General features: G+C 42.0%; 1 protein-coding gene across 1 annotated transcript in view; it reads left to right on the top strand.

Moving 5' to 3' along the window:
* Positions 1-25,322, top strand: part of apbb1ip (amyloid beta (A4) precursor protein-binding, family B, member 1 interacting protein) — a 122,032-nt gene that overhangs the window by 62,313 nt on the left and 34,397 nt on the right. Inside the window, exons 6-9 of the mRNA XM_060922552.1 lie at positions 4,146-4,305; positions 13,933-14,054; positions 18,734-18,808; positions 20,964-21,107. Coding sequence (XP_060778535.1) covers positions 4,146-4,305; positions 13,933-14,054; positions 18,734-18,808; positions 20,964-21,107 — 501 coding nt within the window. The remainder of the gene's footprint in view (positions 1-4,145; positions 4,306-13,932; positions 14,055-18,733; positions 18,809-20,963; positions 21,108-25,322) is intronic.

Below are 25,322 nucleotides of genomic sequence, written 5' to 3'. Positions count from 1 at the left end.
TGTTGATTCTGGTTTGCCAAATTGAATCTGGCTGCTTTGTTCTATTAAAAAGCCTCCACTCATATTTTAAACCCAGTTCATTCTTGAGAACACACTGCATCTATTCAAATTTTTCAGATGAAAGAAAAAGCTAAATTAAAATGGGTTTTTCTAACCCCATGTTCACACTAGAATGCGACAGGTTCTAGTATATATACTTTATAGTATATACTGTATACGTTACAGTTCTAGTATATATATGTTACAGTTCTAGTATATATATGTTATGTAAATTATGTACGTTAGCAGGAAGTAGCAAAGCAACCGTGCAATAAGCCATATTAATTTGCCTTTTTTTTTTCAAAAATGATTCCTGGGATTAATCCTATGGGGCACGTGGTCCGATGTTTCTTTAGTTCCACACAAACAACACTCAGGTAGTTCCTACCTGCCTACCTATTGGTTAGATTGTGGTTTCATCTTATCCTGTCATATACGACCCTTCATTAAATGTTTACAGAAATGTTATGAAGAAAAATAATGCTCAGAAGGACGTATCAGAGATCGTTGATATTCTTGGTGACTGTACGTTTTGGTGATTAGAGTGATGCTTGAAAGTTTGTGAACCCTTTAGAATTTTCTATATTTCTGCATAAATATGACCTAAAACATCATCAGATTTTCACACAAGTCCTAAAAGTAGATAAAGAGAACTCAGTTAAACAAATGAGACAAAAATATTATACTTTTATTTATTGAGGAAAATGATCCAATATTACATATCTGTGAGTGGCAAAAGTATGTGAACCTCTAGGATTAGCAGTTAATTTGAAGGTGAAATTAGAGTCAGGTGTTTTCAATCAATGGGATGACAATCAGGGGTGAGTGGGCACCCTGTTTTATTTAAAGAACAGGGATCTATCAAAGTCTGATCTTCACAACACATGTTTGTGGAAGTGTATCATGGCACGAACAAAGGAGATTTCTGAGGACCTCAGAAAAAGCGTTGTTGATGCTCATCAGGCTGGAAAAGGTTACAAAACCATCTCTAAAGAGTTTGGACTCCACCAATCCACAGTCAGACAGATTGTGTACAAATGGAGGAAATTCAAGACCATTGTCACCCTCCCCAGGAGTGGTCGACCAACAAAGATCACTCCAAGAGCAAGGCATGTAATAGTCGGCGAGGTCACAAAGGACCCCAGGGTAACTTTTAAGCAACTGAAGGCCTCTCTCACATTGACTAATGTTAATGTTCATGAGTCCACCATTAGGAGAACACTGAACAACAATGGTGTGCATGGCAGGGTTGTAAGGAGAAAGCCACTGCTCTCCAAAAAGAACATTGCTGCTCATCTGCAGTTTGCTAAAGATCACGTGGACAAGCCAGAAGGCTATTGGAAAAAAATTTTTGGAAGGATGAGACCAAAATAGAACTTTTTGGTTTAAATGAGAAGCATTATGTTTGGAGAAAGGAAAACAATGCATTCCAGCATAAGAACCTTATCCCATCTGTGAAACATGGTGGTGGTAGTATCATGGTTTGGGCCTGTTTTGCTGCATCTGGGCCAGGACGGCTTGCCATCATTGATGGAACAATGAATTCTGAATTATACCAGCGAATTCTAAAGGAAAATGTCAGGACATCTGTCCATGAACTGAATCTCAAGAGAAGGTGGGTCATGCAGCAAGACAACGACCCTAAGCACAGAAGTTGTTCTAACAAAGAATGGTTAAAGAAGAATAAAGTTAATGTTTTGGAATTGCCAAGTCAAAGTCCTGACCTTGATCCAATGGAAATGTTGTGGAAGGACCTGAAGCGAGCAGTTCATATGAGGAAACCCACCAACATCCCGGAGTTGAAGCTGTTCTGTATGGAGGAATGGGCTAAAATTCCTCCAAGCCGGTGTGCAGGACTGATCAACAGTTACCGCAAACGTTTAGTTGCAGTTATTGCTGCACAAGGGGGTCACACCAGATACTGAAAGCAAAGGTTCACATACTTTTGCCACTCACAGATATGTAATATTGGATCATTTTCCTCAATAAATAAATGACCAAGTATAATATTTTTGTCTCATTTGTTTAACTGGGTTCTCTTTATCTACTTTTAGGACTTGTGTGAAAATCTGATGATGTTTTAGGTCATATTCATGCAGAATGTACAGTAGCTTGCCTTGCCTTGCTAATCTGCTAATGAAGCGAGTACAAAGCATAAATAATGTAAATCAAACAACCAATTTTCACACTGATTAGTGTGCTATTTATTTATTGTTTTTAGCTTTGTATATAGAGTAAAAATGCTGCTCAGGCCACACCCACAAGCAATCACAGTAGTGGCTTCTACACGCCTCTGTTGCGTGTGGCGTGGCCTGTCCAGCATTTTTATGTTTTAGTCACTTGCTAGGCATGTTCAGGGTGCTACAGGGCTGTGATCTCGTTTTAGAGGTGAACATAGTCGCCCTGGTGAGTTTGTTCCTGTTGCCTGGATGTGACCCTGACCTGAATTTTCTTTTGGCAATTTATTATGATGATGTATTAGATATATCCTGCTGTATGTACATGCTTCTTTGTCATAATGACTGATGTATAAATCATCCAGCCAGCACAGAGGCAATGACGAACTGCATGCAGGTTGCAGGTTTAAGTTTCCTCTTGTCCACACGTGTGTATGTATATATATATATATATATATATATATATATATATATATATATATATATATATATATAATGTATGTGTGTGTGGAGGTGTGAAGTGGAAGTTGAACAGATCTGTCGGGGGTGAGAGAGAGAGGTGATATATATGTGTGTGTGTGTGTGTGTGTGTGTGTGTTTCTGTGTGGACAGAAGAGGTCAGATCATAACTTGTGCTGGTTATAGTGTGATATTTTCCCAAAACAAAATTCAAGTTTCGAGTCTCTAATATATCAGAAGGTGTTGTTATATGAATACACTCGATTGAATATGTTATTGTTTCTATAGTAAGAATTTACACAGGGACTCGTACAACTCCATCAGACCCCCCACATATAGTATTCACAAACCATGTGGGAATTTTTGATAAGGTGGCGTTTTCTGTCAGGAGATTTTTTTTAAACATTTTTGGAAGGAATCTCCAGTGTCAGAGGTACAGTTGTTTCACTGTAGCAGTATACACTCACTGGCCATTTTAATAGGAATGTGTTATTGATTCTAAGATCTCTGTTCTTGGCTGCAGAGCTGGAACCCAATGTGGTCTTCTGTTCTGCTGTTGCATGCTGAGGTGCTTTTCTGCTCACCACGGTTGTAAAGAGTTGCTATGAGTAACTATATCCTTCCTGGCAAAAAGAAAAAAGCTCGAACCAATCTGTCCATTTTCCTCTGACCTCTCATCAATAAGGCATTTGTTTTTTCCACCCACAGAACTGTCCCTCACTCACTCACTCACTCACTCACTCGATGTTTTTTGTTGGTGTGAAAACCCCAGAAGATCAGCAGTTTCTGAAATACTCAAAAAACAGTCCATCTGGCTCAAACCAACACCCATGCCACAGTGAAAGAAAGTCACACTTCACTGTGAGATCACAATTTTTCCCATTCTGATGGTTGAACATCATGAACATTAACTGAAGCTCTTGATTTATATCTGCACAATTTGATGCATCAAGGGATCGGCTGATTAGAGAACTACGTCAAACAGAACAGCAGGTGGGTGTTGGGGTGTTCCTAATAAAGTGGCCGGTGAGTGTATTGCTATAACGCAAGCAATAACAGGACGTAAATTGTTTCAAAGACGTTCCTCAACATTAAATGTAACTTTAAACAGATAAATTATTATGTGCGGGGGGGTCCATTAATAAACAATGTTATGATTGGTAAACTGTTGTGGTATAAAAGAACTAAAGCACTTCATTACAGGAAATCACTCTGGGATTAGCTGTGCTTCATCAGTTTGTTGATTATTTTCCTAGAACTGCACAACAAGGTGTGTTTTAGTCCTTACTTGATACCTGAATGGAGATTATGGAGATTGGTAAAAGAATATCAGAAGACTATAATAAGGATGTTCAGGATATGTGTGATGTTTTCTCTGAGTGTCTCCTCACGCTCCGGTGGAGGTGTAGCGAGTGTGTTGGTGTTTGCTGGACCTGAACTGAGCTGTGTGTTGTTTTGTGTGTGGAACAGCTGATAGTGAAGGTGCAGATGACGGATGGCAGCTCTAAGACTCTGATGGTGGACGAGAGACAGACGGTGAGGGACGTGTTGGACAACCTGTTCGAGAAAACACACTGTGATGGCAATGTAGACTGGTGCGTGTGTGAGACCAACCCAGAGTTGCAGACAGGTGAGACACACACATATACACATGGAGACACATGATGATGATGATCCACTGTATTCTGCAGCTCAGTATTGCTGTCGAAACAACTTCTGGCTGCAATCGGTCTTTCTTCCTTTCATTCCACTGTGTCTTCTTCCTTGCGAGCTGCCGTAGCTCTCTGAGTTTCTTTGCAGTTCTGAGATTTCCCATCCCTTTGTTTTTGAGGTCTGTCCTCAGGACACTTAGTAAGTTTGTACAGTGTCTTCCTCTTCTCGCCCTATACTTGCTGCATCCCACTATGGCAAAGTCCAGCGCTTTTTGTGCTGGAATGTCTGCCGGCATTCGGAGGATATGTCCAAACATGCACCACCTGAGTTGGGTTACTTTTATTGACAGTGGGATAGTATTACACATCTTGTACAGTGCCTTGTTGGAGATCTTGTGCGGCCACTGATACCCTGTGATTTTGCGCAGATGTTTTCGGTGACAGGCATCAAGTTTGTCCATGGCTGTCTTTGGCACTGCCCAGCTATTACAGTTGTACAGCATTATCGAGACACAAGTTGCATTGTATATTTGCAACTTTTTTGTCAGAGGATTTTTCGATCCACGGATCCATAGCTTCCAAAAGGATTGAAAGGCGATGTTAGCCATGATGCAGCGTGCTTCTATGTCTGAGGAGCTGCAGAGTAGGGATTCAAGGATCTTACTTTTCCTCCAGCTCTCCACTCCTCGGAGGGGTTTGTCGTCCTCTCCTTTTTCCTTTGTATCCGCTAGGTAGATGTGGGTGAATTCTGTCTTACCCTCGTTAACAAACAGGTTTGAATCTTTCAGATTCTTGACAGCTATTGGAAGGAGTCTTTGCAGTGTGTCCTTTTCCTCATCAACAAAATCCACATCATCTGCATATTCCATTTCTAATGGCATACCTAGATCTGAAATTGGAGGGTTTGGTCTTGTAGAACTTCTCTGTATGGATGACAGTGCAGAGGCAAGGTAGCAGATGAACAGCACCAGGGACAGACTGTCTCCTTGTGGGGACCCAATAGTTTCAAAATCTGCTGAGTAGGTGGTATTGACTCTAACCTTCAGCTTGGTGCCTGCAAGTAGAAGTCTTACCAGTCGGAGTTCATCTTCGTTGCACCCTGCTTGGTCTAGCACTTCCAGGATTTTGGATCTTTTGATGGTGTCGAAGGCACGGGACATATCTATACCCATCTTGTAGAAGTCCCAATGTTTCATCATTACCACAGAAACAAGCATTCGCTGGGCCCACACAATATCTGCGCAACTGCGTCCCCTCTTGAACCCACTCTGATAAGGTCCTGTAAACTTGTCAATTTTGTCCCTGATACGGTGCAGTGTAACAGTGGACAGGATTTTCCTTATGCTGTTCAGGAGGACAATAGGGCGAAGATTCGCGGGTGGACCAGGTGGCTTTTTGGGTTTGGACAGGGCAATCAAGATTCCTTGACCAATAGATTCAATTGAATGATGATGTTCAAAGGCATAATTGATGATGGATGTAATGATTGGTGATATGGCATCACTCCCATATTTATACAGTTCATTACTAACTCCATCCGGCCCTGCTGAGCATCCGTTGTTAAGGGTCTTTATGGCATTTTTCACTTCTAGTTCTGTGATTGGTGCTTCTAGGGGTCTGGGTTCCCCTTGGAATGGCTCCAGCTGTTCGCCTTCTGGGTCTGTGAACTGTTCCTGGAACCACTCTCTGATTGCTTCTGCCTTTCCCCTGTCCGTAGCAATGAATTGACCTTCTGTGTTGTGCACTGATAGCGTTGGTTGGGGGAGTCCAAGTTTAAGGGCACGGACAGCCTTGAACATCTTTCGGCATTCATCTGTGGATGAGATCTCATCTGCCAGGGTGTCTGCTCTAGCGATCTCAAGTTCCTTGAGATGTTTGTTTAATTTGTGAAGGATGTTATTACGTTCTTTACGGAGGTTGCTTTTGTTTTGCATTTGTTTCCTCCCGCCTGGATTACTGCAACGCCTTGTATGCTAGCATAAGTTCTTCCTCCATCTCACGCCTGCAACTTGTTCAAAATGCTGCCGCCCACCATCTCACTAGAACACAAAGGCGAGAACATATGACACCTGTGCTTGCTGCTCTTCACTGGCTCCCCATATGCCACAGGATACATTTTAAGATTCTTTTATTTGTTTTTAAATCCCTACATGGACTGGCACCCTCTTACTTGTCTGACCTCCTAAAAATTCACACCCCCTCCAGGCCCCTCAGGTCAGCTGACCAATTATGCCTAGTTGTACCACCCTCCAGACTGAAAAGTAGAGGGGACCGAGCCTTCGCAGTCATTGGCCCTAAACTCTGGAATGAGCTTCCACTACATATACGTTTGGCCCCGTCCTTAGCTGTTTTTAAAACTCATCTCAAAACCCATTTTTATGCCTTGGCTTTTAACTCTGTATAGCTTTTATTTACTTATTTATTCATTTTTTGTTTTTCTTTTAATGTTACATGAGTCTTTTTACTTTTTTCATTTATTTATTTTTTAATTATTTACTCTTAGTTATTTATTACTCTAAATTCATTACTATGCCTTGGTGCCTTTTATTACATGATTTCTTGTTTTAAGATTGCACTGACCTGTGTATTGGTCCTTAGTTTCAGGTCATGTTGTCGTTTCTCTGTGTGTATGGTGTCTTCAAGTTATGTTGTTTTTGTGTTTTATGGTGTCCTCAAGTCTTTTTACCTGCTTGTCCAGCACTTTGGTCAGCTGTCTCTGTTGTATTTTAAAGTGCTTTATAAATAAACTTGACTTGACTTGACTTTTGGCTGTGGCCTTTTTGGTAGATGCATAATCTCAGTGCTTTTTGCTTCTCTGATAGTTCCATTACCATAGGGTCGTCTATGTGTTTCCTGCCTCTGTTGCCTTTTAGCACTCCTAGGGTGCTGGCAGCTGACAGGTCCATGCATTTTTGCAGGGAGTTTAATGCTTTGTTGGGATTTTGCTCAATGTTTGTGTTGGCTATTTTCTTTTGCAAGCTTTTCTTATACTGTTCTTGTGTTTCGACATTGTTGATGAGTCTTGCTAGGTCGTACTTGACCTGGCTATTCTGACTCTGTGTTTTCTTATGGACCAGATAAATTTTGTCCATCCTAACACGTGTGACCACTGGTTTGTGATCTGAGTTGAGATCTGTGCCTCCGTATGTGCGGGAGTCTTTGAGTAATGGTTTGCTCTTGGACTTACAGAGTATAAAGTCTATTTGGTTGAAGATGGCTTTTGTGGCTTTGGAACCTGCTCCTGCCTTGTGGTCAGCAACGTACCCAACCCAGGTTGTTCTGTGACGGGCTGGGTGCTTGAATGCTGTGTTTGTTGCAAACAGGCCATTAGTGCTGATGAAGGATGCCAATGCTTCCCTGTTGCTATTTCTCTTTCCTATTCCATATGACCCTATACACATGTCTAGTCCTGCATCTTTGTCAGCTTTGCTAAGTCTCCCTAGTTTAGCATTGAAATCTCCACATACAAATAGAGACCACCTGGCTGGGACTTTGATAGCATGGCTCAGTTCATTGTAGAGTGTATCTACTAGTGATGGATTTTCTTGAGCTCTCTCTGATGTTGGGCCATATACATTGACGATTCGGCATTTTATGGTTTTGCCATTTCTAAGTGGAAGTGATAGGTCCATGTTGGCTATGCGGTCACTGATGCATCTGTAGTTAAGTACATTGTTCAAGAGTCTTGGTCCTATCACAAACCCCAACCCGTGATGGGTTGTTTCTTTTTGCTCCATGAGAATCAATTTGTGACCAGTTTGGACAGTTTGTTCTGAATGACTGGTTACTTTTGTCTCTTGGATACATGCAATGTCAGTGTTGTAATGCTCACAGTCTGTTCCAAGTGTTTGTCTCTTCATGGCTGAGGGCAAGCCTTGTACATTCCATGTTGCAAAGGCAAACTGTTGAGAAGATGGCGGTGCCCGAGGGTGCCGGACACAGCTTCTCGGTTGAAGAAAGGTAGACATTGAAGAGGTTGCCCTCTTTATGCGGTTGTCAGTTCGCAATCCTTGACGACTTGGCTTCCCAACTGTGTTGGTACTGACAGGGAGGACCTCGTGAAGGTGTCGTCATCCCTACGGAGACACATACAGGACCTTGTACCGCCATAACGATTAACGGCAAAAAGTTGACTCTTATCTTAGGAATTTTTTAAAGAAAAGATTTTTCTTTCTTTCTTCTAGCTTTGCTTTCACAAGCTACGTGAAAGTCTGTGGTTAGTCATTTGCAATGCCACGGTCATATCCTGTTACTTGTTAGTCAAATTAATTGAAGAGAGCTCCCTCATCCTAAACTGACAGACTGAAGTCTGGTTTGCTAGACGAGCAGGAAAGTGAAGACATGTGCATTTTAAATTGTGATCAGACAGCATTTCAACTGATCAAGTTTCCTCTGATGATAAAGTCAGATCTCTGAGGAAATAGCTGGGCCTTAATACATCTGTGATGTTCTTTCCTCTTCTTAAGCGTCTGTTATGTTTTTGTTCACATGCCTGCACCATACACACCCCATGACCACAGGAAAAAGCCTCTGTGTTCAGTTAAACGGTTTTCACACACCCTGTATTGAATGCCAGTAAACAACCTCCAGCCACCAGCACACCAGCGCCATTAAAACCTTTTTCATCAGTACATGAGCTCTTTTATGCAGAAGTTCATATGTTGTACAGCTTTAACACACTGCTGCACTACTTGCATGGGCCCAGAAAAAAAAAATACTGCGGTTAGAAGATATAAACACTTGTCACTGGGGTGGGAACCTCAAGGGTACATCATGTGGAACATTTATCAAGTGCTAATCATTGATTTAATGAACCGCAACCATGCACCATGTACCACAGGGCATCTTTGGATTGGTCAAGATTTTCTCTAACAGCAGCTCTGAGAGTACTTCTGAGAGCAAGACATATCTCAGGTTTATATTTACAGTATGTGTTATTTTTTCTACAGTTACATAACAACTTACATAAAGACTTGTACAGTGTCTTGCAAAAGTATTCATCCCTCTTGGTGTTTGTCCTGTTTTGTTGCATTACAAGCTGGAATTAAAATGGATTTTGGGGGGGTTCGCACCATTTGATTTGCACAACATGCCGACCACTTTAAATTGTTGTTTTATTGTGACACAAACAATAATTAAAATAAAAAAAAACAGAAATCTGGAGTGTGCATAGGTATTCACATCCCCCCCCATAAAGTCAATACTTTGTAGAGACACATTTTGCTGCAATTACAGCTGCAAGTCTCTTGGGGTATGTCTATTAGCTCAGCACATCTAGCCACTGGGATTGTTGCCCATTCCTCAAGGTAAAACTGCTCCAACTCCTTCAAGTTAGATGGGTTGCGTTGGTCTACAGCAATCTTCAAGTTATGCCACAGATTCTCAATTGGATTGAGGTCTGGGCTTTGACTAGGCCATTCCAAGACATTTAAATGTTTCCCTTTAAACCACTCCAGTGTAGCTTTAGCAGTCAAGTCAAGTTTATTTGTATAGCGCTTTTAACAATAAACATTGTCTCAAAGCAGCTTTACAGAATTTGAACGACTTAAAATATGAGCTAATTTTATCCCTAATCTATCCCCATTGATCACGCCTGTGGCGATGGTGGCAAGGAAAAACTCCCTCAGACGACATGAGGAAGAAACCTTGAGAGGAACCAGACTCAAAAAGGAGCTCATCCCCATCCAGGCAACAACCAACATGACTATAACATTAACAGTCCTAACAAAGTCAGCTTCATTGATGCTATAAACCCCCACCGATGGAAACCCGAGCGCAAAACCGTTCACGACAACCGTAGTCCCAAAGTCAGCAAGTCAACTGCAGTCCCCAGCCACAAAAGCACCACTGCAAGAGTCCAGAGTGTCCTCCAGGCGTGACCCCCAACTGTCCACATGGGGCCGCCCTCCACAGGAGTGATGCGATGAGACTCCAACCAGACACAGGGCACCAGGATGGATCAGGCAGGTCCAAGGAGCAGAAGAGGTCAGCATCTTGATCCCAGGACCAACATGTAACTCAGAGGGACAGATTTGGGGGATGGGGGGAGAAGAGAGAGAAAGCACAGGTTGTTAGGTATGCCCAATGTCACCTGAATAAGTAGGAACAGTATACATATTGCACTGAGTACAAGCAGGGACTCCGGCAACTAACTATGACAGCATAACTAAAAGGGGAGAGCCAGAAGGTAACACAGGCATGAGGGAGCCCTGGGACATAAAGCAGCAGCCACTACACCATCAACAAACTCGAGTGAGCAAGCGAGTGGGGACTGACAGCATCCATATATCCCAGTTTACCAAAACACTCTGTCTGACGACCCTCCAGATCTACTCCTTTACCTCATAAACACCATTAACAAAAGGCTTGACTAAACAGATATGTTTTCAGCCGAGACTTAAACGCTGAGACTGTGTCTGATTCCCGAACACTACTTGGAAGGTTGTTCCATAACTGTGGGGCTTTGTAAGAAAAGGCTCCGCCCCCTGATGTAGCCTTCACTATACGAGGTACCAGCAGATAGCCTGCACCTTTTGATCTAAGTAGGCGTGGCGGGTCATAGAGGAGCAGAAGTTCACTCAGATACTGTGGTGCGAGACCATTCAGTGCTTTAAAGGTCAAGTAGTATTTTATAGTAGTAGTATTTTAGTAGTATTTTATAATCAATACGAAATTTGATTGGGAGCCAATGCAGTGTGGATAAGACAGGGGTGATGTAGTCATATTTTCTAGTTCTAGTAAGAACTCTTGCTGCTGCATTTTGAACTAACTGGAGCTTGTTTATGCACTTATTGGAACATCCAGACAGTAAGGCATTACAATAATCCAACCTGGAGGTAACAAAAGCATGAACTAGTTTTTCCGTGTCATGTAGTGACATTAAATTTCTTATCTTAGCAATATTTCTGAGATGAAAGAAAACTATCCAGGTAATGTTATCAATGTGAGTTTCAAATGAAAGACGGGTCAATAATCACTCCGAGGTCTTTTACTGCTGCATGTGAAGAAACAGAAAGGCCATCCAGAGTTACTGTGTAATCAGAAAACTTACTTCTAGCTGCATGTGGTCCTAGTACAAGTACTTCAGTCTTGTCAGAGTTAAGCAGAAGGAGGTTAATAAGCATCCAGTGTCTAATGTCCTTTACACATTCCTCAATTCTATTAAGCTGGTGACTCTCATTAGGTTTTGCAGAAACATACAACTGTGTGTCATCAGCATAACAGTGGAAACTAATATAATTTTTACAAATAATATCACCCAGAGGTAACATATATAAAGAAAAAAGCAGTGGACCCAACACAGAACCTTGTGGAACACCAAACATAGCAGTATGTTTTGGGTCATTGTCCTGCTGGTCCCAGTCTCAAACCTCTGTCCGACTCAAACAGGTTTTCCTCCAGAATTGCCCTGTAATTAGTGCCATCCATCTTTCTTTCAGTCCTGACCAGCTTTCCTGTCCCTGCTGATGAAAAATATTCCCACAGCATGATGCTGCTACCACCATGCTTCACTGTAGGAATGATGTTCTCAGGGTGTTGGGTTTGTGCCACACACGGCATTTCCTATGATGGCCAAAAAGATCAATTTTAGTCTCATTTGACCAGAGAATCTTCTTCCATTTGTTTGGGGAGTCTGACACATGCTGTTGGGCAAACTCCAAATGTGTTTTTTTTTCTTTAAGCAATGACTTTTTTCTGGCCACTCTTCCATAAAGCCCCACTCTGTGAAGTGTACAGCTTAAAGTGGTCCTATGGACAGATACTCCAATCTCCGCTGTGGATCTTTGCAGCTCCTTCAATGTTATCTTTGGTGTCTTTGTTGCATCTCTGATTAATGCCCTCTTTGCCCGGTCTGTGAGTTTTGGTGGGCGGGGCCTTCTCTTGTCAGGTTTGTAATGGTGCCATATTCTTTCCATTTTGTTATAATGGATTTAATGGTGCGCCGTGGGATATTCAAAGTTTGGGATATTTTTTTATAACCCAACCCTGATCTATACTTCTCCACAACTTTGTCTCTGACCTGTTTGAAGGCTCCTTGGTTTTCATGTTGCTTGCTTAGTAGTGTTGCAGAGTCAGGGTCCTTCCAGAACAGGTTGATTTACACATACATCATGTGACAGATCATGTGACACTTTGATTGCACACAGGTGGATCTTAATCAACTAATATGTGACTTATGAAGTGGATTGGTTGGACCAGCTCTTATTTAGGGGTTTCATATGAAAGGGGGTGAATACTTATGCACACTCCAGATTTCTGTTTTTTCATCTTAATTATTGTTTGTGTCACAGTCAAACAACAATTTGCACCTTTAAAGTGGTAGGCATGTTGTGTAAATCAAATGGTGCTAACCCTCCAAAAATCCATTTTAATTCCAGCTTGTAATGCGACAAAACAAGACAAACACCAAAGGGGATGAATACTTTTGCAAGACACTGAATGGTGGATGCGCCTCGTAAATTTTTTTTTAAAGGAGACATTTATTTAGCATTTACAGAAGGAGTCTCCAGTGTCAGCACACCTAAAATATATATCCTGTACACACTGTGGCCCAGTGTACGTTACCTTGGATACCTTGGATGAGCTTTGAGCTAGATCACTCAGGCCAAGTAGAGTTCATATCTCCACCACAGGTTCCCAGGGTAGCAGCTACTGTATTAACACTTGCTCCCAACCCGCTCCAACAGTGAGTTCCTATTTGTTCCAAGGTACCCAGGTGTTGGTGGAGTGTCAGGGAATGGTCTGAGCCACTTATCAAGTTCTGTCTTGAACCTCATCAGGGTAGGGATCAGCTTGATGTATACTGGCACTAGATTGTAGAGAGCTGGTGCGACAGATGGGAAAGAGTTGAATATCATTGTGTTGACACTGCTGTACCATGAGTTGCCAAGAGGTCTGATACATGTCCTTCCTCTTCTAGCAGATTCATTCATCTCATCTCATCTCATTATCTCTAGCCGCTTTATCCTGTTCTACAGGGTCGCAGGCAAGCTGGAGCCTATCTCAGCTGACTACGGGTGAAAGGCGGGGTACACCCTGGACAAGTCGCCAGGTCATCACAGGGCTGACACATAGACACAGACAACCATTCACACTCACATTCACACCTACGGTCAATGTAGAGTCACCAGTTAACCTAACCTGCATGTCTTTGGACTGTGGGGGAAACCGGAGCACCCAGAGGAAACCCACATAGACACAGGGAGAACATGCAAACTCCGCACAGAAAGGCCCTCGCCAGCCACGGGGCTCGAACCCAAACCTTCTTGCTGTGAGGCGACAGCACTAACCACTACACCACCATGCCGCCCCCTAGCAGATTCACTGAACTCAATATTGAAACAATTAGAGATAAGGTTGTTATGGGTCTTCCAGATCACGATGATGGTGTATCGCTCATGGTGCCTTTGTAAGGAATACAGGTTGAGAGCCTTAAGTCTGTTCCAGTAGTTCATAGTTCGAAGACCGTTGATTTTTTTTTTGTGAAGGATCTTCGTATGCTCTCAATCTTGATGATATCACATCAAATTGTAGGTTATAATTTCTGTATAGTAAGGACTTGTGTGTTACTCAGTGCTGTTCTGACCTGAGAGTCTCCTCCACAGAGCGCAACTTTGAGGACCATGAGATCCTGGTGGAACCTCTCTCAGCGTGGACAAGAGACAGCGAGAACACCGTGATTTTCCAAGAGAGAAAAGACAAGTATGAAGTTTTCAAAAACCCACAGGCAAGTAGCTCTGGATCTGATTGTTATTCATGAAAACCTCGTGCTGATTTTCACATTGCATTAGTGGACTATGAGCTTTGGGCTTAGATGAGTCGTTATCATAACTTTACTTACCTTCTTGACATTTCATTAACATTTTCTTTATTGTATAATGCATTCTTATGAAAATATACAGTGCATTGCAGAAGTATTTTCTGTGTTTTCTAGTGCTACAATCTTTTGGGGGGGATTTGGGATTATATATCATGAATTAACACAAAATTGCACAGAAATCAAATACAAGAGAATCCTATAAAGCACGATAAGGATGGCATTAATCAGAGGAACAACCAGGAGGCCAAAGGTAACTCTGAAAGAGATGGATAGATCCATAGCTCAGATGGTAGAAGCTTTGGACAGCCATGAAGCTGGGCTTTATGGAAAAGTGGCAAGAAGAAAGCTGTTATTGAAAAAAAATTCCATGTTAAATTCTGCATTGGAGACTCAGCAAGTGTGAAAAAACTTTATTCTGTGGTTTAATGAGAGCAAAATTGACCTTCTTAGGCAGACCCCAAGTGCTAACTATCGCCTGGAGAGTGCTATGCCCACTGTGAAGCATGGTGTTGGTAGCATCATGTTGTGTGATAGTGTTTCAAGAGCAGGGACTGAGAAACTTGGTACAGGACAACCTGTCTAACTGTCTGAAGGACTTAATCAAAACTATTAAATGATTTAAAAAAGAGGGCGGCACAGTGGTGTAGTGGTTAGCGCTGTCGCCTCACAGCAAGAAGGTCCGGGTTCAAGCCCCGTGGCCGGCGAGGGCCTTTCTGTGCGGAGTTTGCATGTTCTCCCCGTGTCCGCGTGGGTTTCCTCCGGGTGCTCTGGTTTCCCCCACAGTCCAAAGACATGCAGGTTAGGTTAACTGGTGACTCTACATTGACCGTAGGTGTGAATGTGAGTGTGAATGGTTGTCTGTGTCTATGTGTCAGCCCTGTGATGACCTGGCGACTTGTCCAGGGTGTACCCTGCCTTTCGCCCGTAGTCAGCTGGGATAGGCTCCAGCTTGCCTGCGACCCTGTAGAAGGATAAAGCGGCTAGAGATAATGAGATGAGATGAGATGAGATTTAAAAAAGATCTTTATGATGCCACCTCATACATCTCATCTCATCATCTCTAGCCGCTTTATCCTTCTACAGGGTCGCAGGCAAGCTGGAGCCTATCCCAGCTGACTACTGGCGAAAGGCGGGGTACACCCTGGACAAGTCGCCAGGTCATCACAGGGCTGACACATAGACACAGACAACCATTCACACTCACATTCACACCTACGCTCAATTTAGAGTCACCAGTTAACCTAACCTGCATGTCTTTGGACTGTGGGGGAAACCGGAGCACCCGGAGGAAACCCACGCGGACACGGGGAGAACATGCAAACTCCACACAGAAAGGCCCTCGCCGGCCACGGGGCTCGAACCCGGACCTTCTTGCTGTGAGGCGACAGTGCTAACCACTACACCACCGTGCTGCCCACCTCATACATTATTTCTGAAAATGAAATACAACATAGGAAATTAAATAAAACTCCAGGGACATGAGGAAATCTCTGCTGTCTGATCAATCAAAACAATGTAAAATGTACAACATATAGGGTTTTCTTTTTATTTATAGACAGGTGAAAGCAGATATTATAGACTCAGCAAACATGTCGAATTTGGTTTGGCCTTGGCAGCAACCTGATACTGTTCATCCCTATGATGAAGCACGGCGATGGTAGCATCATGTTATGGGGTTGCAAGATATTTGAGACCTGTGTGATTGAGAATTGATTGAGAATCAGAGGACTTTTGAAAAAAAAAGAAAGAAATTTGCTGTTAACCAACAGTCTCCATCCGTCCAACAGAGGTTGAACAATGGGTAAAAACATCATCAGGATCCAGATGTGCAAAGCTGATATAGACAGAAACCCTGGAAGACTTGTAGCTGTTTATTCTTTGTTTGCAATCACGTGACTTTTTGTTTCCTGGTTCACTTCTGGTTTCCAAGTGATGGGCAACAATCAAAGATGGCATCCAAGCAAAGTATGCATCCATCTTCATCTTGTGGAAATAATTCTCCGACTATGTTAATGGACTAGAACCAAAAGCAAAATCAAGAAAAAATATATTTATGCGATGGATTGGACCCCTAAAGCTTAAAGCTAGACGGCCTTTCAATTTCATAAAATCTGTGAAATTGAGTTCCCTCTGAAATGTGGTCATTGTGATATATGTTAATTTCTGTAATATCTCAGGAAGTTATTTAATTTGAGGGGATTAAAGCAAATAATGTGCATGAAATCGCTCGCTTCTTCGCGCAGTCAAGCAGACAGAGGAAGTCCATGTGCATGCGCATGCGCAGGTTTACCTTTGAGCGTGCACTGACAGTTCCATCATTCTGTCGCTAAACGAACAGCTGATCACACCGAGGTGCTCGCTGAGTGCCAATATTTCTTAGTTTGACCGAGTTTCCTTTCCTTCGTATATAACATAATGTCTTTTCTTGCTTTCCGTTACTGTAGTCGGTCTTTCACGTTTCATTCGCACACTCACGTCCTCCATTTTTCTCTCCTGTTTCAAATTTGTATCGCACAATGCCTTGCGTGAACGGGGAAAGCCAACCACGGGATGTCATGCATGACGTAGTATCTTGTATTGGGTCATGGTGAAGCAGGAAAAAATAGCAGAGTATTTAGGGCCACGTGGAGATAAATTCATTAATTGTTCTATTAAAAAAAAACAACTAATAAACTTGGAAGTCTGTGATTCGAATTCAGTAGCTTTTGCTCACTAGACAAAAATAACTGGGTGTCAGGAAAATTATTTTTATGACCTACACTTGAAAAATCTTAAAGGCAGTACAGCTTTAAAAAAGACGGACTTTTCAAGCAATTTCAACAACTTTCCCAACATACCAACATACAGTTTCCGGACATTTCCAATTATCTGGTCGTCCGAACATTGTTTTACATGAAGAATCAAATGAAAGCTTTGAAAAGTCTTGAAGCCACTAACTTTTTCGTTTGTGGCTGGGGTCATGATGCTGGAATAAGACTCCTAAAGGACAATAATCATCTTATTTTTGCGAGGGTGAGTAATGTAATGTAACGTAAGCCGAAGTGTAGTATGTGATTCAGATGTAATCGGAGCTGCTGGAGACATTTTTTCAACAATAACTTACATTTTATTTCATGACATTTCAAACGTAGCTCAGACTTACGAATCGACATCATCGGACAACCTGAAAAAATAAATACGTTAATGACTGCATTTCAATCGATCCGACCTACAAACTAGTTTCATCAACGGTTTGTTTGACGACATCGAAAACATAAGATAAGAAAACTCATTTAACATTCAAAGTTTTGATTTTAGATCCATAAAGTATCATGATGTACGTACCTTTAACAAAACGACTGCTACGAATACGAGCGTATGGACTCTCGATTCCTTTCGAAAGGTTTGCGAGCCAATTTTCACTGCGTTTTTTTTTTTTATATTTTTCGTTCTTTCACCTTTTTGCACAACTTCTTTCAGTATCCTGTAATACCGTTTGTTTTTTTCTCAATTTGATCTGTTTGAACATCCAAATACAGAGCAACAATCTGCAGATTTGGAGGCGAAAGACAAGAAACTACAATCAGCTGGAAATCTGAATACGTAATGAGGCGGATCGCGACTGGAAGTGACGTCTGTTACAAACAAAGAATTGCAGGCTAAGGTGGTAATCACCAAGGCAACAAACATCATAGTTTAGTTATGGTAATTTTACTCTAAGTTTACTTGATAAATTAATACAATACAACGAGTTTAGTCGAGTAAATTCGAGCAGTTCTAGTTTGTCTAACTGACCAGTTCTGAAATCCCATCGAATTTTATTCATCGATTAAACTGTTGCTCCATTTCTTGATTTATTTTTAGTAGAAAGGAAAGTTATTATTTAGTTCATGTTTTGTTTTCATCATGCCTGTTTGTTTTTGGCACTGAAATATTGAGCATGTTCCGACAAAGAGCCAACTATCTCCAAGCAGTGGCTCTAATGGAGAATCACAAACACGTATCTTCAGTTCTGTGAGAACGTTCTGGCTGAAGTCATCTGTAAAGCAGACCTCCAATTTGAGACGTTTCCCACGCCACGTTTTCATTCTCTCTTCTTGTTTCTTCATGGCTAACATTTTCGGCAGCTGATGCGATGTTTATTTTGTCAACATCATCATCATCATCATCATCAAAAGATGAGACTGGAGCCCTGAAGCAAAGAGAGATTGATTATTCTTGGCATCTCACCTATTTTTTCTCGACTTTTCTTTCATTTCTTCTCTGCCACTGCGATGGGGCAGATATACAGTAAGCTGCAGCCCATATGTCCGACTGACGAGGCAGCAGATGTGGTTATTATACCAGGGGTATTATCATAACAGAGCTTCGTTATCTTCCGTCATTAATTCTTCGTGTTAGTGAGAGTTTGTGTGAAACTCTTCCAAAGTGGAAGGAAAAACTAGAGAAGGCCTTGTTCTGCATCCGAACAGCTGATGATAAACACAGCAGTACCGATGTCCATGAAAACCCAAGAAATAATGACCATAACACTGTATAAAACACTCAGGCATGTTATTACACAATGAGTACATTAATATTTATAATGTTGTCTTCTTTCTTTACAGAACTTCTATTTGTGGAAGAAGGAGAAGAAATCACTTAAAGACATGAAAGACAGAGATAAAGAGCTCCTTCTGGAGGTACGTTTAGTTGGATTTGTGTCACTCTTAAGAAAAAAAGATGCTTTACATTATGGAATAGGAATTCAAATACAGTGTCACGCTGTTCAAGGAAAATAATCAGTGGTGTATCCGGTTTCCAATAACCCCTCATCCTGGAGTGGTTTATTCCTCTTATACTGCAGCAATTTGTCAACGATTACAGTGTTTCATTTTATTTTATTAAAGAAGGACTTGTCATGCTTTTTTATCCATTTATAGTTACTTTTAAGGTTGTAAAACATTTGAGAAACAATTTGCTTCCTGCTCTCGTTTACCTTATAGCAATTGGAACAGTTATTCCTTCAGCAGCCTGTGTTGAAGTTAATTTAAAAAAAAAGATTTTCACGTTACCAAGAAACTGCAAAGCGTAAACTCTTCTGTCGGAAAACTTACAGCTTTATGTCTGACTGTTACAAAGCACTGACACTGGAGACTCCTTCCATTAAACATCTCCTTAGAGAAAATAGAAACTCCTTAGTCAAGAAGATTCATGAGAAGAAGTTGGATACCATGGAAATGAGGATGTTGAGATGGATGTGCGGAGTGACGAGGAGGGACAGGATTTGAAACCAAACGAGACTGTCAGTGATGGTGTAGCTCACTCCGGCCCCGTCTAGTCCAGAAGGAACGATCTAAAGTGGGCCACCTTATGGGTGCAATCAATGTTACGCTATTTACAAGGTATATATAGATGCGATATCCACCCTAGGAATACTGACCTATTTACCAGAAAGAATCCAAAACGGTGAGGAATTGACCTTTTTGTTGAACTGCTCCCTCATTAAGGCTTAATTAGCCCATACCTTCATTGATAATTGCAATTAAGCAAATCTGGGTAGAAGTTCTATGCACCCTAGGCACCCCTACCTTCATGCCAGAAAGAATCAATATCAGTGAAGAATTGAGGGAGAAGAAGCAATTTGTGTAGAAACTGCTCGTTAGGGATTGATTGATTAATTACTCCATATCTTCATTATTAATTGCAATTATGCAAATTTGGGTAGAAGCTACACTACCGTTCAAAAGTTTGGGGTCACCCAGACAATTTTGTGTTTTCCATGAAAAGTCACACTTTTATTTCCCACCATAAGTTGTAAAATGAATAGAAAATATAGTCGAGACATTTTTCTGGCCATTTTGAGCATTTAATCGACCCCACAAATGTGATGCTCCAGAAACTCAATCTGCTCAAAGGAAGGTCAGTTTTATAGCTTCTCTAAAGAGCTAAACTGTTTTCAGCTGTGCTAACATGATTGTACAAGGGTTTTCTAATCATCCATTAGCCTTCTGAGGCAATGAGCAAACACATTGTACCATTAGAACACTGGAGTGAGAGTTGCTGGAAATGGGCCTCTATACACCTATGGAGATATTGCACCAAAAACCAGACATTTGCAGCTAGAATAGTCATTTACCACATTAGCAATGTATAGAGTGGATTTCTGATTAGTTTAAAGTGATCTTCATTGAAAAGAACAGTGCTTTTCTTTCAAAAATAAGGACATTTCAAAGTGACCCCAAACTTTTGAACGGTAGTGTAACTATATGCACCCGAGGCAGACCGACCTTTCTGCCAAAAAGAATAAAAATCAGTGAAGAATTGAGAAAGAAGAAGCGATTTTTATGAAATATGGACGACGCCGGATGGACAGACAACGCATGATGGGATAAACTCATCACCTGTCGGCCGGATGAGTTAACAATTAGAGGCACAACGAAAGTGGGGAAGATATCAGAGAAAGTACAGAAAAGGAGTTTGCATGTGATGAGAAAAGTAGAGGAGTATGTTGGTAGAAGAGTGACGGACATGGAGGTGGAAGGAAAAAGAAAAAGAGGAAGACCGAAATGAAGACAGTTTGAAAGTATTAGAATGGAGTGAAGACAGAATGGCCTGTCCGGACAAGAAGTGAGCAGTCGTGCAGTATGGAAGCGATTCGTCAAATCCATCGACCCCACATAGAAGTGGGAGATGATGTCAGTAGAACTTAGAGAAAATGGCACCATGTCACCTGTTAACAGATTAGGATGAGTGTATTGATATGCAGTATGTGTGTGATTTGCTGTCCGAACTGTTATTAGGACCAGTGAATGGTTTAGCCTGATCTCTGTGGGTGTGTGATTGTGTGGTGTGTAGGAGAACTTCTGCGGGCCGTCAGTGATCGTGCCTGACCTGGAGGGAGTGCTGCATCTGAAAGAGGAAGGAAAGAAATCCTGGAAACCTCGCTACTTCCTGCTGCGTGCCTCTGGAATGTATTACTTACCCAAGGGGAAGAATAAGGTCAGCATGCCAGAGATGGGACACACACACACACACACACACACACACACAGAGTCAAAAAAGGTTTGAAACCTGACCCAGTTTGAACTGAAACCAGTTTGCTCTGTGTGGGGGGGGGCATGTGGTGTCTGAAGCCTCACTATTTACCCACGTGTTCTAAAAATACAGTTACCAACCCCTCACACACACACACACACACACACACACACTAGTTATAGTCACGTTCTACAATCCTTCATTGCACAAATGCATATTACGAATCATTTTACAACAGTGTTAATCTCTTGCTCAGGTATCCATAACGTAAAGGCTCGGTTGGAATCTAACTATCTCAGACTGTGTGTGTATATATATATATATATATATATATATATATATATATATATATATACACACACACAGTCTGAGATAGTTAGATTCCAACCGAGCCTTTACGTTATGGATATATATATATATATATATATATATATACAGTACTGTGCAAAAGTCTTGGCACACACACACACACACACCCTTTTTTCCCCATACAAACTTTGTTATAGATTTCTATTTTATAACTTCTATATTATCAAGTCAAAACATTACAACAATAGAATAGAATAGAATAGAATAGAATAGAATAGAATAGAATAGAATAGAATCACTTTTATTGCCAGGTATGTGACCACACACAAGGAATTTGACTCCAGTTTCACTTACCGGTAGCTCTCTTAGTACAAAAAGATTTAAAAAAAGCGTAGACAAAAAAACAAAACAAAAAAGCTATGTACATGTAGAATCTTTTGGTGCAAAATGGTGCATAGTGCAAGGATGACTTAGTAAATATAAATATAATTATACAGTGTGCACAGAATGACGCCAACGACTGCACCTCAAGAGACCCATCTGTTAAACTCCTGAAATTTGCAGACAACACAACGGTCATCGGCCTCATCCGAGACGGTGACGAGTCTGCATACAAACGGGAGGTCTGTTGGTGCAGTCAGAACAATCTGGAGCTGAACACGCTCAAAACTGTGGAGATGACAGTGGACTTCAGGAGGAGCCCCCTCACCCTGCCGCCCATCACCATCACCAACAACACTGTGACTGCTGTTGAAACCTTCAGGTTTCTGGGCTCCACAATCTCCCGGGACCTGAAGTGGGAGACCAACACAGTCACCATCATCAAAAAGGCCCAGCAGAGGTTGTACATACTTTCTGCGCCAGCTCAGGAAGCTCAACCTGTCTAAGGAGCTGCTGACACAATTCTGCTCTTCCATCACTGTTTGGTTTGGATCGGTCACCAAACAGGACAAGAACAGACTGCAATGGACAATAAGGTCTGCAGAGAAAATTATTGGTGTCAGCCTGCCCTCCATCCAAGACCTGTACCTGTCCAGAGTCAGGAAACAGGCAGGTAACATCTCTGCGGACCCATCACACCCTGGTCACAAACTGTTTAAACTTCTCCCCTCAGGGAGACGCTACAGATCACTGTACGCAAAAACAACCAGACACAAGAACAGTTTTTTCCCTCAGGCTGTCTCTGTGATGAACAGCTAAAACCGGACTCAAATATCAGTAACATCAACTGTGAAATATCTGCACACTCATACCGTCATTCTGTGCACACTGTATATTTATATTCATATTTATATTTACTAAGTCATCCTGGCACTATGCACCATTTTGCACCAAAAGATTCTACATGTACATAGCTTCCAAATGTTCTTTTTTTCCAGCCAAAATTAAATGTTACAGAGAAAAAAAAGCTTGTATCTCATCTCTAGCCACTTTATCCTGTTCTACAGGGTCGCAGGCAAGCTGGAGCCTATCCCAGCTGACTACAGGCGAAAGGCGGGGTACACCCTGGACAAGTCGCCAGGTCATCACAGGGCTGACACATAGACACAGACAACCATTCACACTCACATTCACACCTACGGTCAATTTAGAGTCACCAGTTAACCTAACCTGCATGTCTTTGGACTGTGGGGGAAACCGGAGCACCCGGAGGAAACCCACGCGGACACGGGGAGAACATGCAAACTCCACACAGAAAGGCGCTCGCCGGCCACGGGGCTCGAACCTGGACCTTCTTATTGTGAGGCAACAGCGCTAACCACTACACCACCGTGCCGCCCCCACAATTCCATATTTCAATGCAAAATCGCTAGCTGCTAAACTTGGTCTACACAGGCTGTGCACTGAAACCGTGCAAGCTCGTGCAGCCTGCTGGCGCTTCCGCAGGTGACGTCACGAATCTGGCTCCAGACTCCCTTGGGATTTTTCCAGACGCGTTTTGTTATTTTATTTTTTTCTGCTGTAGACAGATGGCCTTGTGCAAAATTACCCTTCTGGATGAGTGTGTAAAGGGACATTCTTTCATATAAAAAAAAAACGAATTTGGTCCAGGATATGCACTTTAAGTTCAGCTGATACTGGATTATTAGTGACTAGCAGGTTACCCGGCATTGCCTGGGTTTTGCAAAATTCTGGGTTGCCCCCAGACTTCCATATCAAATTTCTTGAATTCTTCCATTGAGAAATGGTGAAGTTAACCCAAAACAAACAAAAATCCAAACATCCACCACCCAGGGGCCCACCGGGGACCTCTGGGGCCCAAATATGGAATTTCTGAGTTCTGCCAAATTGTGGCTATCTCCTGTACCTACGTGCCAAGTTTAGTGAAGATCTGTTGAGAGTTTGTGTTGATAAATGTAATGTGAAAGGCATTGAGGAAGGGGGTGAGTGGATGTTGTGCCCCCCAGGGACCTCCCTGGGGCTTGTACATGAATTTGGTTTATATCTGCAAAATTCTGGGTCATCCCCAGACCTACTTGCCAAATTTGGTGAAAATCTATCAAGAAATGGCGACGTTAGCCCAAGACAAACAAACAAAAACTTTGCCGCTTATTACAGTTGTGTTCAAAATTATTCAACCCCCAATGCTGTAAAGGGTTTTAGAGAATTCAGTGTACATTTGTAATTGTGTTCATAATGACATCTTACAAGGACTTGTTAAAGAACCAAATGCAACTAAAATGACATCAACTGCTTTTGTAATAAAGTATTAAATGGCCTTTTTGTGATTTCTTCATTGACACAATTATTCAACCCTTTAAGACTACCACTCTTAAGAACAGAGGTTCATTCAAGTGTTTTCAATCAGGTATTGAAAACACCTGTGGATGTCAACGAGCATCAATCAAGCATAATAAGCACCAATTAGGCAGATTTAAAAGGACTGTGATACTCAGCTCCTTCTAGACATTTACTGGTGTGTTGACAAACATGGTGAAGGCAAGAGAATGGTCCCAGAAGACAAGAGAAGAGGTTATTTCTCTTCACAAGAATGGCAATGGATATAAGAAGATTTCCAAAATGTTAAACATTCCAAGAGATACTATCGGAAGCATCATCTGTAAATTCAAGGCAAAGGGCACAGTGGAAACGCTACCTGGTCGTGGCAGAAAGAAGATCCTGACGGCGACTGCTGTGCGCTACCTGAAGCGCCAGGTGGATAAAAATCCCCGTGTGACTGGTGAGGAACTGAAAAAAGATCTGTTAGATGTGGGCATTGAGGTTTCAGCACAGACAATAAGGCGCACACTGCGTAATGACGGCCTCTATGCCAGAACTCCCAGGCGCACCCCCTTGCTGACTCCAAAGAATAAGAAATGTCGACTGCAGTATGCCAAAAGTCATGTGGACAAGCCACAAAAGTTTTGGGAAAGTGTTCTGTGGACTGATGAAACTAAATTAGAACTGTTTGGGCCCATGGACCAGCACTATGTTTGGACCAGGCCTATGAAGAAAAGAACACCTTGCCTACTGTGAAGCATGGCAGGGGGTCAATTATGCTTTGGGGTTGTTTTGCTTCTAATGGTACAGGGAAGCTTCATCGTGTGCAGGGTACCATGAATTCTCTTCAGTACCAGGAAATCTTGGAAGAAAATGTGATGGAGTCTGTCACAAACCTGCGGCTTGGGAGACGTTGGACCTTTCAACAGGACAATGATCCTAAGCACACATCCAAGTCCACTAGAGCATGGTTGAAGACGAAGGGCTGGAACATTCTGGAGTGGCCATCGCAGTCACCAGACTTAAATCCGATTGAGAACCTCTGGTGGGACCTAAAGAAGGCAGTTGCAGCGCGCAAGCCTAAGAATGGGACTGAACTGGAGGCTTTTGCCCATGAAGAATGGGCTAAGATACCCGTTGGTCGCTGCA

This window comes from Neoarius graeffei, chromosome 5, assembly GCF_027579695.1.
Source record: "Neoarius graeffei isolate fNeoGra1 chromosome 5, fNeoGra1.pri, whole genome shotgun sequence".
In the NCBI taxonomy this organism is placed as follows: Eukaryota; Metazoa; Chordata; class Actinopteri; order Siluriformes; family Ariidae; genus Neoarius; species Neoarius graeffei.
Note: the sequence above shows the minus strand (reverse complement) of the source record. Positions and strands in the feature narration are given on the sequence as shown.